Source organism: Festucalex cinctus, chromosome 6 (genome assembly GCF_051991245.1).
Source record: "Festucalex cinctus isolate MCC-2025b chromosome 6, RoL_Fcin_1.0, whole genome shotgun sequence".
Lineage (NCBI taxonomy): Eukaryota > Metazoa > Chordata > Actinopteri > Syngnathiformes > Syngnathidae > Festucalex > Festucalex cinctus.
Genome location: NC_135416.1, coordinates 18,877,468 through 18,894,370, shown reverse-complemented (window position 1 = coordinate 18,894,370; position 16,903 = coordinate 18,877,468). Strand labels below are relative to the sequence as shown.

General features: G+C 40.5%; 1 protein-coding gene across 1 annotated transcript; it reads left to right on the top strand.

Moving 5' to 3' along the window:
- The first annotated feature begins 5,034 nt into the window (after positions 1-5,034).
- On the top strand, positions 5,035-15,051 carry LOC144021291 (uncharacterized). Its single transcript, XM_077525445.1, has 11 exons — positions 5,035-5,195; positions 7,585-7,683; positions 7,797-7,958; positions 8,547-9,912; positions 10,006-10,059; positions 11,717-12,350; positions 12,439-12,627; positions 13,444-13,501; positions 13,592-13,713; positions 13,794-13,945; positions 14,368-15,051. The coding sequence occupies exons 1-11, from the start codon at positions 5,100-5,102 to the stop codon at positions 14,463-14,465; spliced, it is 3,030 nt and encodes a 1,009-aa protein (XP_077381571.1). The 5' UTR covers positions 5,035-5,099; the 3' UTR covers positions 14,466-15,051.
- Positions 15,052-16,903: the final 1,852 nt, after the last annotated feature.

Below are 16,903 nucleotides of genomic sequence, written 5' to 3'. Positions count from 1 at the left end.
TGCAAAGTGTAATGGTCGAAGATTACTCTTTCTGTATTCTCTCATCTTGTGAACGATTACAGGAGAAGATCAGGTGCTGTTTTGCTCATGGCAAACGGGAGTTGTATAAAGTAACACCAGGGGTGCTAATAATTGTGACGAAAAATAATTATTTCAGAATGTAGGATCCCCCCCCCACTGAATAAATGCACTTGAATTAAAGATTGGATGTTCCTCTTTTTAAAGGGGATTGAACCCCCCAGGGGAAATTTTTTTTGGCAAAAATATGTTCTATGTGGTCTCTAGTAGTGTAAATACAGTATTCTGGTTAACATTGCATTAGTAGAATATGAGTTAAGCAGCGAACTCCAGCAGTTTTTTTTTTTTTTAAATCAATATCAGAAGGCGGCCAAAATAACATCACAGTTGCTCAGGTCTCAGGTAACAGCCAATCACAGCTCAGCTTCAGAAATCAGGTGAGCTGTGATTGGTCATTGCCTGAGCCCTGAGCAACTGTGATGTCATCTTTAGTTGACAACAAGTGGCAAAATGGCCGCCCTCTGAGATTGCTTCAAAACTCATATTCTACAAATGAAATATTAATCAGAATGTCGTTTAGACTAGTGAGGTCACATATAACATATTACCAAGAAATGTTTTAGGTTGGCGGCACGATAGTCGAGTGGTTAGCACGTCCGCTTCCCAGTTCTGAGGTCTCCGGTTCGAGTCCAGGCTCGGACCTTCCTGGGTGGAGTTTGCATGTTCTCCCCGTGCCCGCGTGGGTCTTCTCCGGGTACTCCGGTCTCCTCCCACATTCCAAAGACATGCATGGCAGGTTAATTGGGCGCTCCGAATTGTCTCTAGGTGTGCGTGTGAGTGTGGATGGTTGTTCGTCTCTGTGTGCCCTGCGATTGGTTGGCAACCAGTCCAGGGTGTCCCCTGCCTACTGCCCAGAGCCAGCTGAGATAGGCGCCAGCAGCCCCGCGACCCTTGTGAGGAATAAGCGGTCAAGAAAATGGATGGATGGATGGATGAGGAGGAACAATCATACATTAAAAGTTAATCAAATATGTCATACACACTGAACATTTGAAAGTCAGAGAGTTGTGAAAAAGAATGTTGTTCAATATTGTTGTTGCAGAGAGGAGGTCACATATCTAGGCAAGTGTTATCATCATTGTCCACTGTTTGCTTCCAAATTCATATCACAGAGTTGTGTTGAAACAGGTTCTTTCTTCACATACAAAGAAGAACATAAGTCTGCATAGATCACCACCCCCATGTTTTTTTTTCTTTTTCTCCTTTTTTACAAGAGACTTGCTCTTTGTCTCCCTTGCTCTCATCCTCACCCTCGTCTCATTAGGCAGTATCTCATTTTGAGGAGGGGAGTGTTAAGCCAATCAGAGAATGGAAGAAAGAGCAAGGGAAGGAGGGAGATGGCGAGAGGAGAGCGACGGAGAGGTTGCAGAAGGGAGAGGGCAAAGATGGAGTGAGCGAGAGATGGAGGAAATGCAAGGGTGAGGGAGGGAGAATAAATAGCTCTAGCACACTCGTCCCCCATTACCCCGGGAGGGCACTGTCGCCATGGCAATGTGGCAGAAAAAGGATAGCACAAGCATGATCAGCTTCTCAACGACCACATACACACACATTTGCCAGTAAAAAAAATTGTCATCTGTCCATATACACGGTCTCTTTAGACGCTTTGACAAGTTCATAGGATCTTATGTACATGACTGAAAGCTCTACTAACACACATACAAGCACATCAAACCACATTGTAACATTTACTGATGAACTATCAACGCTCCAGTAATAAAGACAAATAACAGTCTATTGATGCCACAGAATGTGAAAAAAAATTTAAGCACAAAGCAAGAGGGGAAGAAAAAACTACAGAGAATGCAATGATAAAGGAGAGCAGTGGAAAAAGATAGGAGTATCATAGTTGTACTCCCTTTATCCAAGTTTCATTGTTTGCTTTTTTTCTGTACTTGGATCTACTGTATGTACATTGAATGTGTTGGTCATGCGCTAATGTGTTCCGTTGATGACGTCACTTTTGCGGAGTATTAGTGTGCTTTTGGAGATGAATTATTGCGGGTATTAAAATAACAAAAAAAGTCTTCAAAGTACACACCCCTGTTCAAATGCCAGGTTTTTGTGAGATAAAAAAAATGAGACCAAAATAAATCATTTCAAAACTGTTTCCACTAACCTACAATGTTACCTGCATGTACAAGTCAAAAAGCTCAATACATCTTCTTTTGAAAAGATTTTTACTTTTCAATTGTGTTGTTCAGGTTATGTGTCACATTAAGGTGTAATAAGTTTGGAAATGATTTATCTTGGTCTCATGTTTTTATATAAAAATGGCAATTGTGTAAACTTTTTATATCCATTGTAGAAACATTTCCTAAAATGTCATGGAAAAACCAGTAATCTTTATCTACATTTTATTTGCATATGCAGCACATTCACAACAAATGCAGACCACAGCTGTATTCCCATTGCAAAGATAAACGAGTCATCAATGTCTCACAGTCATTATGTTGGAACATTTTTCTATGTGCACCTGTTACATGAATACTGTTACATCATTTCAATTACAGAAAGATATGTCTGCAAAGTCAAGTTAAAAAGCTTTTTATTGCTTTACATGCTGCGTTTTGTAATTGTACATTGAGTTTAAGGATGCAGTGATGCAAACTCTTATGTAATATAAAATGAGCATCTTGTTTCTTTTAAGTCTTCGCGCTTCTGTAACCATGCCGTGTTTGTGTGTAAGTGAATGTGTGCACCGTTGAATACCCACTTCTGTCTCTTGTGTTGTTCTGTAGACAGGGTCTTCTCCAGTCTTTTCACCATCCCTGTCATCATTTCTTGGTTGTTCTTTCTCTATTAACCAAACCCCCTTCTTCTGTTTCTCTCACACCTTCAATTATTTTCAATAGATGTTCTCTGTGCCATGGGGGAGAGCGTTCTTCTTCTCAGCTGTGAAAGCAAAGGGACTTGAGGCAAAGATGAGTCCAATGAGGACAGCAGAGGCACCAAGTAATGCTTGATGTCCTGCTCTCCCGACAGAAAAGGTGTCAAGTTAAAGATCAGAGTGTTTTTGCAGGTCACTGAAGTGCACACATATATTTCATGAAGTCTTCAAACAAGCTCACAGACCTCCTTGGAGGTCAAGAGTGAGGCATTGAGAAACACGATGGGAAATACTGTAACCAGGCTTTTACTCATTGTGATGGGTCCCAGAAGCACTCACACTTTGGGTAGGTGTCCATTTTAGAGTTAGCGTGTATTTTATTGCCATACAAAAACACTGGTCCCAGTGGGGTAAATACAGAATGTGACAGTGGAGTGGGTATTGATGTGGTTGTTTTTGGTGTGGAATGCTGCAGTAAGGTGACCCACTTACACCGGATTGCCCCTCCTCAACACAAGTCTCCACATACTCCTGAACATACTGCACCCGCAGGAGACTGACGGAGGCTTTGGCCCCATTTCAGACGGGAATGTGTTTTGAGATGTGCGGTGTATGTGCATGTGTGGGTGTATGAGTGAGAGCTTGGGGAATAACAGTAGCAGAGGAGTTTAAGGGTTTAAAATTACAAAACAGCAGTAAACAAAACCATACCACGTTGAGGATAAGAATCACCTTCAAATAGCTTCTGCAGACTTCTCCCATTCAGCAATAAACATTGGGGAGAAATTTGTGAAAATTGTGTATGCAGTTTTTGTGTACGCTAATTCTAAACAAACAGCAATGTAATCCTGGCTGGTGAGGCATACAACAAGCAACCCACCAGAAGACAATAAGAGAAAGCTTGTACACCAGGTTATACAAGTGGTTCATGTGACTTTATTTCATTTCCTATTAATCTTGCACAGCCATTGACTCTGTAAACCGGCATGACATTCAGAAGAAAGGTCAACCCCTTGCTGGTATGCAAGAGATAACAGGCCAGACACATGCAACGTCCTCTATGAAAAACGGGGAGATAATACAAGATAACAGCACAAGTATAACGAGCCAATGAGCCTCACTTTGTTATGCATTGCACTTGCTATGTATCCACTATCTGATTGGTATTTTCTGTGGATAGGTGGCGAGGGCAATCATCCCATGAACAAACACAACTTTTGAGAGCTAATACTGTAATAGAAAGGAGTGCCAATGGTATAAGTCAATACTACCATCTAGTGGATAAACTAAGAAACACCCATATTAGAAGCACTGAATTGTAACGTAGAGTTCTATTTCTTATTGGCAAATATTCATCGAGACGTTAAAAGGGATCATTTTAAATGTTGCTTTCGAGTTTCCTTCAGGTAAGTCATCACTCATCACAGTACCGTTGAGCTCAGGTAACAACCAATCATGGTTCACCTCTTTTCTGGGTCTGCTCATGTGATGTTGACAAGCTGAGCTCTTATAATAGTCGTTTTTTCTATTTCTAATACCTGTTTCCAAACGTAATATCCAATTACTACAGACATGGACCATCTGATTCATCGCGTTTACCTTAAGTTAAATAAATAAATAAATAAATAAATAAATAAATAAATAAATACTCACGTTCAAGTAACATATTTAACGCTTTTGACTTTCAATTTCTCTTTATACTAAAAAAGTAACAAGCCTTTTTGACAAAGTACTAAGAATTAGACAGAACAGATATCTGATTTCAAATGTGTGGAATAAAAGAATAGATACTTAACTCAAGTACAAGTACAGATACCGTAAATAAAAATAGATTTGTCTCAGTCACTCTGCCATGTACCGTCGGTGAAACTGTGATTTTGTCGATTGAACAATAGATGTCGCTTCGGCGCAATCAAAGCCGCTTGCATTAGAGAAGCTCGTATTTGGTGAATTTAACGTTCTTAACCAAGACGCAAATGTACTAGCTACTAAGAAACGTTGTCAGAAACGGGCCAACATGATGAAACAAAAACATCCCGAACCAAACATGGCATTGTGAGCGGAAAAGAGATATCCGACCTCGGATCTGATTTCATGTCTTTCCTAATCTGCTGTGAGTCCCAAACTGGTCTCAGGTCAGCCACCTTGTTCGCGCGCTGCCGGTGACCACGTGTCCACTGCCAAGTCGACCATGTGGAGCGGCAAGATGGCGGCGCAGTGGAGGCCCATAGACGGGGCTTTAAATGCCGGCAACGTAGATTTTCTGAGCACCAGAAGCCCCTACCAGGTATCGATTTCGCTAATTAAGCTACTATGTTGATCAAGTAGGATTTTGGAGAGGTTTTTCGGGATCGTAGAGGGGGTTCTTTCACCGGCACATGTGCGCGTGGCGACACGTGGCTGAGACCGGGCTTGAGTTGGCAGCAGGGTAGAAGGTTAGCGATCAACTGTTAGCTAGACCTCGAACAGGCTTTTTGGCCCCCAAAAGTACAGAAACAGCTATATGTCACGTATAATCAACACTCGGGCTATACTGCTCTGGTCTTTCTTCTTACAACTGGAATTAACAATGGAGTGCTGAAAGCAGTAGTGTAGCATTTTATGACTGCGCTGGTTAATTCAAACCGGTGCTGACTACTATCCACCGAATCAGGCGTATCGTACCGTTTTTCGTTCCAAGACTAACGACATAGAAGAGACATTTGGTGTCCTTTTTTGAACACGTCATTGTGTTTTATTTTAATCCCTTTCTATTTAAAACCGTCACATTTAATACGGGTAATTATGTAGCGGAAGAGAAAAGTTTTTTGTGTGTGTGTATTGGTTCACCACTGTGGTATATAATTTCCAGGGCCACCTTATTTTTGATAACTGATTACAAATACCTGTAGCGTGTCAAATGTGATTAAAGCAGTTGGTGGTACTGGCAACAGAATCCCTGATATTAGCTGTCATCACTCTTTTGTTGTGCTACAGTATAATGGTTCACAACTTTACATAATTCTACACTCGACAGCAAATTGTATCTAATTCATCTGTGTCAACTTATGCAATGCACTTTACTAAGATTTAGTAATCAAATCCCTTAAATACTGTCTGAATTTTGAGTGTTTATAACTGTCTATTTTTTTAGTTTTAGGCCATACATTTACCATGGACAATTATCCCTAAACATATAATTTTTCACTTTAAAAATACTTTAAACTTGTGATTTCAGGGGAAAATGTCATTAGGTGAGTTTTTTTGAAAATTTACTTTACAATGTGTTCTATGCAGACCCACTAGTCTTATCACAGTATTCTAATTCATATTATGCATGTGGAAAATGAATTTATCAGAAAAATCCACCCACTTTTATCCATACCAAGTGGTGGCGAATGTTGCCATTTTCTGTCAAGTGAACTCGACATCTCAGTGCCAATGAACTCAGCTTGTGAATGTCTAATGGTCAAACGCAGAAAACAGGTGAGATATGATTGGTCATTACCTGAGCCCTTAGGCACCTCAATGTCACTTGCAGTTGACAGCAAGTGACAAAATGGGCAATCCCTTGAGATAGATTAAAGTGGGTGGATTTTTGCTGCCAATTCATATTCCACAAATGCAATATTAATCAGAATACCTTTAGCCCAGACTAGTGGGGGCACACATGTAAAGCAACACAATGTTTTTGTAAAGATATATATTTTTTTTTTTTACTTGACTTCTCCGTTAATATGGATTACAATAAATTGACATAGTATATGACCTTCCGTACCGTTGCTTCAAGAAAATTTCTCAATGTGAACCTTTTTAAATTTTGGTTGAATACCTCGCCAAATCTTCTTTACCGGAAGAACTTTTTTTGCTAAATGCGGAAATTGGTTGCACATAACCACTATTATCCAACCACAAATTTATCACTAGTGAAAATGCTGAGTGGCTAGTAATTCTGGGAAATCATTAGCCACAGTGTCTGGTGAGCAAAAAATGTCAAGACCTGCACAGTGCACACTGCGCACATATCTCAACCTACAATTGTGAGTCACCTCCCCAAACCACGTTTGTGGTAAAGACTGACGTGGTAGAGGCAGTATGGTGTCATTGCATCACAACTGATGGAAAATACAATGGTGAAGAAAGAGTAGTACAAAAAAAAATTCGTTTTTTTTTTTTTTGATGGAAACTGTAGAGCTGTGAAAAGAGAATAAAGTTGTAATACATGCTAGAAAGCCTGTAAAACTGTCCATTAGGGGGCAGAAATGCACCTATTAATTGTATACATACCAGCTGGTAATCTAACCCAGAAGAAAATAAATCATAGGATAAATTGGCTAATTGTTATCCGCTAACTACATTGAAATTTCAATCCCTTCTCCTTGTCTTTACATGTTTTATTTATTTATTTATTTATTCATTTTTATTTTTTTTGCTTATTTATTATTATTTATATATATTTTTTTTTTATTGTGGCAAGTGTTCTTAGAGACACGTTCCACAAATTCAACCAGTTATATTTGTGCCTGGCAAAAGACAGTGCAAGCTTCAAAACTTCAGGTCACTTCCGAACCCTCTATTGTTCTGTTCCATCTCACAATATTGCAGAGTTCTAACTCAGTGTAGATCACAAATCATTTGCAATTGGAAGTATTGAATAGGTTTCTATTTTTGTTTGTTTTTTGTCCATGTCTCTGTAGATCAGCCCATGTGGAGGCAACATGGGTGGGGAGGACATGCAATCCAGTATGGAAGACTCCATCTTGGCCATTTTTGAGGACTCCACTGTTTCATCAGAGGTCAGAGTGCAAGTCACGAATGGCAGTAGCGCTGAGAAATAGCCTTGTGTTCATGTGCTCTCGCTAAAAGTGCCTGAGCCAAAATAGTCAATAGCTTTTGTTACACATTACAGGACACAAGGCAAGCGGAGGAAGAGAACGAGACTTTGCTGTCGGCTCTAACTCAGATGTTAGAATGTGTGGAGGATGATGTCGGCAGCACAATTTCTCCCTTTGACACCCTGCCAGATAGCAAGCTCCTCAACTGTCAGGAGCTTGGGAACAGCATGACTACAGTAAGTGCAACTATTATTTTGGTTTTTCGTCATCAAATCATTCAGTAACGTAATTGCCCCTCCAAACTGACGTAATTAATACATTGCATTGGACAACTACTTTCGATGAAAACTACTCAAAATTCTTAATGGTGGTTTGTTGCAACACCAGAATAGTGGTCCTAAAGCACACCATGGGATGCAACCAAACACAACAGAAAACTATTCAGTCGTGTGCGCTGTACGGGGTTCTGAAACTAGTTTTCATGAGTTGCTGACCATCTGCAACTAGTTAGGCTGTGATTCCAAATGCTGAATCGCTCGTAAATGGTGTTGCAACAGCGCAGATGTTGACAACGGTCAATCATAATGACCAGTTATATTTGGGGTTGTCATGATCTGAAATTGGAGACAGACAGTTTCTTCTTTCTTTTCTTTGTAAATAGCTACAGCGGCCAGCGCAGTCAGCTTTTCCTTGAGAATCACACTTTGCTGTTTGTTGTTTTATCAAATAGCATACGTATCGCAAAATGTCATTTCCTGGTAACAATGCCAGGGAGCAGATTTGTTAAAACATTTGTACTCTTTCCTGTGTCCATCTGTCTATAGGATAAAATAGCGTTTGCTGCCAAACTTCGACCGAGAGCCAAGAATGACGCAAGAAAAGAAGTCGCCCGACTTCAGCCGGTGTTTCAGCAACAAACATTGTTTCAAGGCCCAAATAAGAAAGCAGAGACTGAAGTGAATATTTTCACTTCCTCTTCTCTGGTCAACCTGGTGAAACTCATGCACCCCTATTGCCTTAAGATGCGTGTGGAGGAAGAGGGGAAGGGCCAACAGAGCACAGATGGACCATCACAATCGCCATGGGAGAAAATACAGAAGAAAAACACAATGTTCTCTCAGGGAGAAATATGGAAATATGAGAAGCCCACAGGAGACAGTGATGAAGATATAAATGTTGTATCTGACGATGATGAAACACCCCTGAAAGAGACACAGGAGGACAAAGACGGCATTGCAAAAAAAAATAGTCCACTGCTAAAAAGCGCCTTGCTCACTGGCAAATCATCCAGTTGTTTGTTCCCCAAGGCAAAGAAAAGAGTCAGTTTTGGCTCTGTTCAAGTGGCTTCATTTGATCAGTCGTTGGAAGCTGAATTCAACGAGAAGACTCCCCCTGGTGTAGCATCTGCAGACACACCCGAAGGTCCAGCTGGTCTAATACTTGTAGGCCCATCTATATCATTAGAAATGAATAACGCGGCTGACGATGCACCGGCAAAAGCTAAAGTCAAAGCCAAATCGTTAAGCCTCCAAGAGTACAGACAGCTACGACAGAAAAGGCAACCTCTGGTGGAGAAAACGGGGAGTAACACCACCAAGTGGCCTTCAGTTCCCCAACCCCCCAAAGAACTGACCCCCATTCTCTGTTCAAATGGGCAGAGCCAAAACCTCTCTGAGGTAAAGCTTTCACCCCATCTGATAGAGAAGTCCACAAACAGTACTTATACACCTCAAAGAGCTACTTGCAGGACATCATGTCGTCATCCTTCCCAACCAGAAGAGAAGAAGCCATTGTTTGCTGGTAGGAATTGCAGATTCAAATCTCTTCAAGTTAAATCTAAATACACATCACTTGATGGCCCAAAGTCCAATTCCGAGCACAAAGGAGCTACAAGCAAGAAAAGTCCATTAAAAAACCCGCCACTGCTCAGCACTGATCCCCCAAACCCTGTCATCGTTCATTTGCCTGTTAGCCAGATAGCCACCCCAGCAAATTGTCACTCTTCACCAGTGTCCAGTGCTGACCCTCATACGAGTCAAGAAGTGGATGGCCAATTCCTAGTTACACCTCAAACAAAACCCAGTTCAGAACACAGGAAACCACAAAACCTCACGCTAGTGCCAAAGACTTCTCTGCCAAAAAGGCCAGATTCTGTCACGTTGGACGAGCAAAGTGCTGCAGCTGAGTCAGGTACACAACAAACAGACTTTTATAAATTCTTATCCACATATAGCACAGAAATGAACAGGTTGTTGACATTGTGGTCTGTTTATTCTGCTTAAGGGATTGAAGCCTGTGATCTTACCAGCTTGTTGGAGCGGTTTGAGGAGAAACAAGGTAATTCGCCGGCATATAATGTTTTTGTTGAAAAGATTTTTCGTCATTTTAGTTTTTATTGTGTTTTCCTTAACTGACTGACAGCAATTAACAGCATATGATGACGAATTTTGCACTGTTGTCCTTAAGAGAGTATTAACCAAAAGTGTATTTGTCAGTATCTAATCAATATCACGTTAACATATTGCGTAGTGTGACCAGTGACTAATGAAAAGTCTAAAGATCCCAAATGTGGAGATGCAGCGAATAAGGAGATGAAGAGACAAAGGCTAGTCTTTTTTGTGTGTCTTTTTACGCTCCAAAACAAAACTGACACATTAGTTGACATAAATTTATTACCCTTTAGACAGTTCGTCCACACGCCGGCGTGGTTTCGGAGCTTGAAACCGATCACTTTTGAAACCGGGCTCCAGAGTGGAAAGATTTCAAAACGCTATCGCAAAACGCCCCGTACGTTCTAATGTGGACACCATAGCAGGATAGCTATTACTCTGGTGATGACGTAATTCTCCCGTGACTGTGCACGAACCGACAGTCTGTCAACAACGGTGGCGGATAGCCGTGTCTTTGTTTTGCGCAACCTCCTTTAGCTTGTTTATGTTTTTACAGCAAAATGTTTTGCGTGATGTTGTACTTGAATCACTTGGCATTGTCACGTCTCCTGTGTTGTGTTCATCTCACTGATCTGTAATATGATACTGGATAGCCGATAGCCCATACACGCCTGTGCAAGCCGATGAAGCTGTAGGACAGCCATCTTACTCCTCCCATCACGAGTATACTGCCGTTTAAACTACTTTGAAGACCCCTTTTCTTTTATCACTCAGTTGCTAGACCTTTGTTGTTTCTACTAAGTACTGTCTCTAATTTTGATACTGTAAATCTATAGGATGGTATGCCGAGAAACGTTTCTTGGGAGGAGGAATATGGCGGCCTCGCGGCTCCGGCTATAAACCGGCTATTGAGATCAGTCTTCTTCACAGATTCTTCTTCTACGCTTTCCCTTAACTCCCTAAGGCAGTGTTACAGCGCCACTCCAGACTTGGCATATAAATTACAGTCGTTAAACGTCCTAGGCGTCTTCTTTTGGACGCTCGCATGTCTTGAGATGGTTCTGTCTCTACAAGGTTTGTTTGAGGAATTTGCTTCCGTGTAAACAGGGCCTTAAGCAGCCAGCTACGCCCTTGAACCCTATGAACCTGGAAACATATATAACAGCCACTCCCTTGGAACCCACAAACATGTTTAACTCCCGCCCCTCCCTTAAACACAAGGAACAATAGGACAGTGCCTAAATGTGACCTCTGTCCTAATGTAGTTTGTAGTCTGTCAAGGGATCTTTGTGTGGGGATGTTTTGTAAATTTGACACAATACAGAGATTGGTAACATACCTTCCAAATTTGTAGGAATACAAAAAATTAAGTAAGGCTGTTGCAAGGGTTATTGGTCAGAAAGAAAAAAAAGTTTTACCGCTGTTACAGCAGTTCAATACTACATTGTTCTCAGTCTTGGCACGTTTTCTGCACTTCAGACATATTTAATGTATTTAGCACATTTGTCAAGACGATAGACTGCAACACATAACCCCTAATTGTGAACTCCCTCAGTATATTTGTGTATCTGCACTAATGACCTGTTGGGTTGTCTCTATTTCAGGTGAACCAGCTATCTTTTCAAATGTGTTACCTCCAAATCTGCACGAAGACTCAGAAAGGACCTCAACGCTAATGCAGACCTCCACTAAAGAACACAAACCTGACAGAACTTTGTACTCGCTCAGACCAAAAATCAACGAAAATGATGAGGAGTCGGAGCACGTTACTCCTGAGCCTGTCGGCACCGAAGTCATTCTCGATACTGAGGAAGTTGTCAGTATAAGACGGAAAACACCGTCCAAGGGGATCCAGATCATTGATCCTCGCCCTCTGCCATCCAGGAAGACAAACGGTTCAGAGCTGGCAGCACCTACTCATATGTGTTCATCGGTGTTCGTGGATCATGATTATTGTGTGCCTGTGGATTATTTGCATACAAGTGCTCCTCCTCTTTTCAAGAACACTCGTGAGGTGGAGAAGAAATGTGACTCTCCCATCAGAGCTGATGAGAAACACCAGTCAAGCTCATCCAGCACAGATTCTGCACTTTCATGTACCCCACTTACACCTCCACCCAGCCCTCCAAGCAGAGGACGAGAGAAGAGGAGATACCTGAGAAGATCCCGCCTCGCAGACAGCTTTCGTTCGTCTTCATCATCCTCCAGCTCGGAATCCCGCTCTCCAAAAAGACGACGGTAGTCATGTTTATATTATGCCCACTTTTGATCTTCAGTTTGCATTTTTGTATTCAACTGTAATTTGCAGTCGTATATGTGTGCGCAGGTCCCATCACGAGCGTTCCCGAAGCAGGTCTTGGTCTTCGTCCCCTTCTCGCTCTCTCTCTCGTTCGCCGCCTCGCCTGTCTTGTACACGTTTAAGGCGTAACAGATCGAGATCCCAATCCTGGTCTCGCTCTCGGTCACCGTCGCCCTCCTCGCCAACTTTTCATACTCGCAGGAGAAACGTTTACAGGTGAGTCTGCAAATGAAGGGTGTTCAATAGCCACACAACACAGTAGTGATAAAAATCGAATGGTAGCTTGACATTCAAGTTGAATTTATTACACGACCATACATGTATTTGCTTGTCTATCAAACACATTTTCACCATTGAAATGAATTTAAATGTACGGAAGAGGATTATGGCCAGTGAAGTGAGAGAAAAAAAAAGTATTGGCAGGATTCTCACTTTATTCTCAGAATACTGACTTTAAAGTGAGAATTATGACTTTAATCTCAGATTCTGACTTAAAGTTAGAATTCTGACTTTAGTGAGAATTCAGAATTATGACCTTAATCTCAGAATTATGACTTTAAAATGTGAGTTCAGACTTTAACCTCAGGATTCTGATTTTAAAGTCAGAATTCTGACTTTAAAGTGAGATTTATGACTTTAATCTCAGGATTCTGACTTTAATCTCAGGATTTTGATTTTAAATTGAGAATTGTGACTTTAATCTTAGAATTCTGACTTTATTCTCAGAATTCTAATTTTCTGTCTTCCCCCACAATTCATAGTGTGACGTCACAGTAAGAATTGTCACTTTAAAGTCAGGATTCTGAGATTAAAGTGAGAGCTCTCACTTTTAAAGTTATAATTCTGAGATTAAAGTCAAAATTCTCACTTTAAAGTCAGATTTCTGAGTATAAAGTGAGAATCCTGCCACCGCTTTTTCCCCCCACTTCGCTGGCTCTAATCCTTTTACATAGAAATGCCATTAAACCATTACAGTCACCCAAAAAACCTTTTTTTCTTTAATCACTCAAATATAATCTTATTCACCTGCAGAGAGTCCTGGAAGCTCAAGAAGGAGCACAAGGCGAGGCTTCAGAAGCTGAAAGCCATGGTAAGTCCACAAGTACTGTATAGCACCTTGTGTCTCTTAGTAATTGATGTCCAACACGTGCTAAATTGCGTCTAACATCTTTTGCTAAAGGATGAGCGCAGAGTTGTGTATGTCGGCCGCATCCGCAGATCCATGACGCACGATGAATTGAGAGAGCGCTTCTCTCATTTCGGAGAAGTAGAATGTGTGTCGCTGCACTTTAGAGATAAAGGGTAAATCCAAAGAGAACATTTGCTGTGTACTCTGAGTACATATTGTGAAGTATTGAAATGACTGTGTTTGCTTCCTCAAGTGACCATTATGGCTTTGTCACATTCTACCACGTGGATGATGCATTTGCGGCCATCGACAATGGTGGGAAACTAAGAAGGCCTGATGAGCTGCCCTTTGACATCTGCTTTGGAGGAAGAAGACAGTTTTGTAATTCAGACTATGCTGATCTAGGTGAGAGTGTAACTACGTGCCAAGTACAGTGGAACCTCTAGCACAATGTGTTTATAGATGCTGCTTGGATTTCAGAACTGCTATTTGCCATAGGAAAGAGTGGAAATAAAAAAAACGAATCTAAAGTATTATTGCCATAAACTGACTTAAAAAAAAAAAAAAGCAATGTAAATAATAAAACGTAAGGAACGAAAGAATTGAGACTGCTGAAGTGACCGGTGGTTTGAGCTCCAAAGTCCTGTGCATATTCAGAGGCATTTTTTTTCCATAAATAATACTCGCATATAAGACTTGAAGGACATTTGAATTTAGAGGTTCTATTGTACTGTATATTTTTTTCTAGAATGCATGCTGGCTGTTATCATTAACTCGTTCTTAGATACAGTTCGATCACTGAACATGTTTCAAACTGTGTCCCGCAGATGCAAAATTGGATCCAGAGCCGTCTGCAACCAAGAGCAAGTTTCAGGAGCTTGACTTTGATTCGTTACTGAAACAAGCCCAAAGAGGACTGAGGTAGCACTGGAGAGGAGAAGAGAGAGAAAGCCATTGCATTTATGTAGCAATCTTTTGTTTACTTACGTGATCCCCACCGCCCCCCACTTTCCGAACAGGGATGTCCTGTGAGATTCATGGCACTGATATTAGGTTTAAAAAAGAAGCCAAAATAAGTTTTGTACTTGCCTTTAAATGAGTTGTTAGACATTAAAAAAAAATGTTTACAGAACTATATCAGCATTCTTTTCATGCACATTTGGTCATAAGAATTTTAATTACAAAGTAAGCATAAATTTAATTTAGGTCAAAATGAAAATCAATATGGCCAACACAACAGAATGAAAATGGAATAGAATTTAATGCAATTATTGCTTTGTATTTTTTCCTCTTTTCTTTTTTCTTTTGTTTTTTTTTTCTTTGCACTTCGTATGTGGTGAGGCCTGCCTCTGCCGTGCACACGTACGGTCTTGCCCTTGTTTAAGCTCTTGTTTCGGTTGTTGTACTCATTTACCACCGCATGCAATAGCAGAACCATTAAATATTTCTTGCATTCCATAACAGAAAAATGTTTATATGTAAAAACAAATAAAAGCTTTTGTTATGTGTTCTATTGTGTTATTAATTTTTGTTTACACATTGAAGTGGGACAATCAGAGTAGGATCAATCCAACTTTCCACCTTCCTCAAATGCAACATTAATTTTGTGAAAGGAATCTCTCTTCTCATTGAAAAGCATTGGATTTAGGATCATTGTAATTTTATTTGTAAACTGTGGGGATTATTTTGATTTCAAAATATGATGAAATGTCATTTGACTACCGTTACAATATACAGTACCTAGATTGTATGCTAGTCACATGGAAAGCAATGCAATACGCCATTTGTTTTCACATTAGGACTGGGTATTGCCGCCAACCTCAACATACGATACGTATCACGATACAGGGGTCACGATACGATACCTATCCCAATACATGATCTTCAAGGCGATACGTATCCTGATATTTACATTAATTTACTTGCATTTTATAATAACAGTCATGCATACCTAAAGACATGTTTATTATGCTGGACGACAAAAATGTTTTTGTTAGTAGCTCTTCTAGTTTACCACCAAGTGGCACGCCTGGTCTAAATGTGTACACACTGCAGAGCAAGGAAAATTTATTACACTTAGTCTTAGACTTTACTTTATTGATCCCTTTGCGATGACTCCCCCTGGGAAGTTTACATGTCCAGCAGCAATGAGAACAGATAATAAAATAAAAAATAATTCAATCAATCAATAAATATTACACCAGAGACTGAATTAATAATAATAAAAATGAAAAATAAGAATTCAATCAATCAATAAATAAGGTTATTACACCAGAGATTGAATTAATAATCTTTTTTTTTTTTAAATTCAATCAATAAATAAGGTTATTATTTGGAGAAATAAAAACAGCAAATTTTAAAATACATTTTATTTCATTTTTAAACAAAATATAGGAATATTGGTACATTAAAGACACATGTGCGTTGTTGAGTTTATAAGTAAATAAATGTTGACATTCTTCCTGTGCTTTAATTTTCCTTAGCAAGACACAGTGTCCAATCACTGGTGAGCTATTTTTGCATTAATTGAAGGCAATTAACTTCAAAGACGCTGCTGTTTTTGATTTTTTAAGTACAATACAAGCTGCAAAGGCAAACGTTAACTGCCTATTTAAAGTTAACGAGCAATATTGATTTTGATACCTGCGGCTCGAAAAGCTATACAGTGATACCTCGGCTGACGAACGCTTTAGCTCACGAACTTTTCGCCTCACGAACATTAAATTCGCGAGAATTTAGTCTCTGCTGACGAACTACTTTTCGGCGGACGAACCAAACCACGCGGTCGAACAGCACTACGGTGGCGGCCACAAGAAGCTGACGCACGCTCCCGGCGTCCCAGTTCGTCACCCCCTTTCTTTTAGTGCGGACGCGGTTTGTGTTTGATAGACATTTTGAGTGTACTTTTGCTATTATGGGACCGAAAAAGACCCCACCACAGGCTAGTGTTAAGCCTAATGCTTACCAGCGAGGGACGGCGATTCGGCGGCGCGTTTGCATTGTAGTCAATGGAGTTCGCGCCACTAAAAAAAGCGAAAGTGGCATCACGTACCTCAAAAAAGGAGAAAATCGTGCCACGACTGTTTAGTGCCAGGAAAGAGGTGAAAGTAGTTGGCGGTGCTCACTTTTTGTTGACTCGCTAAAGTGCTCCACTTCCTTGTTCACCAAGGGACACACCTCCTCCGCTCCGGTGAGCACGAAAGTGCGAATGAGCGACAACCGTTCCATAAACACTCTACACGGTGAAACGCTCGCGAATGAAGTAAGTCTACCATTGCTACTATCCTTAAGAACTACCATCACAAAGTAAAATAAAACGACTTTATTATACAGTACAATTTATTTCTTTAATTACAATACAAT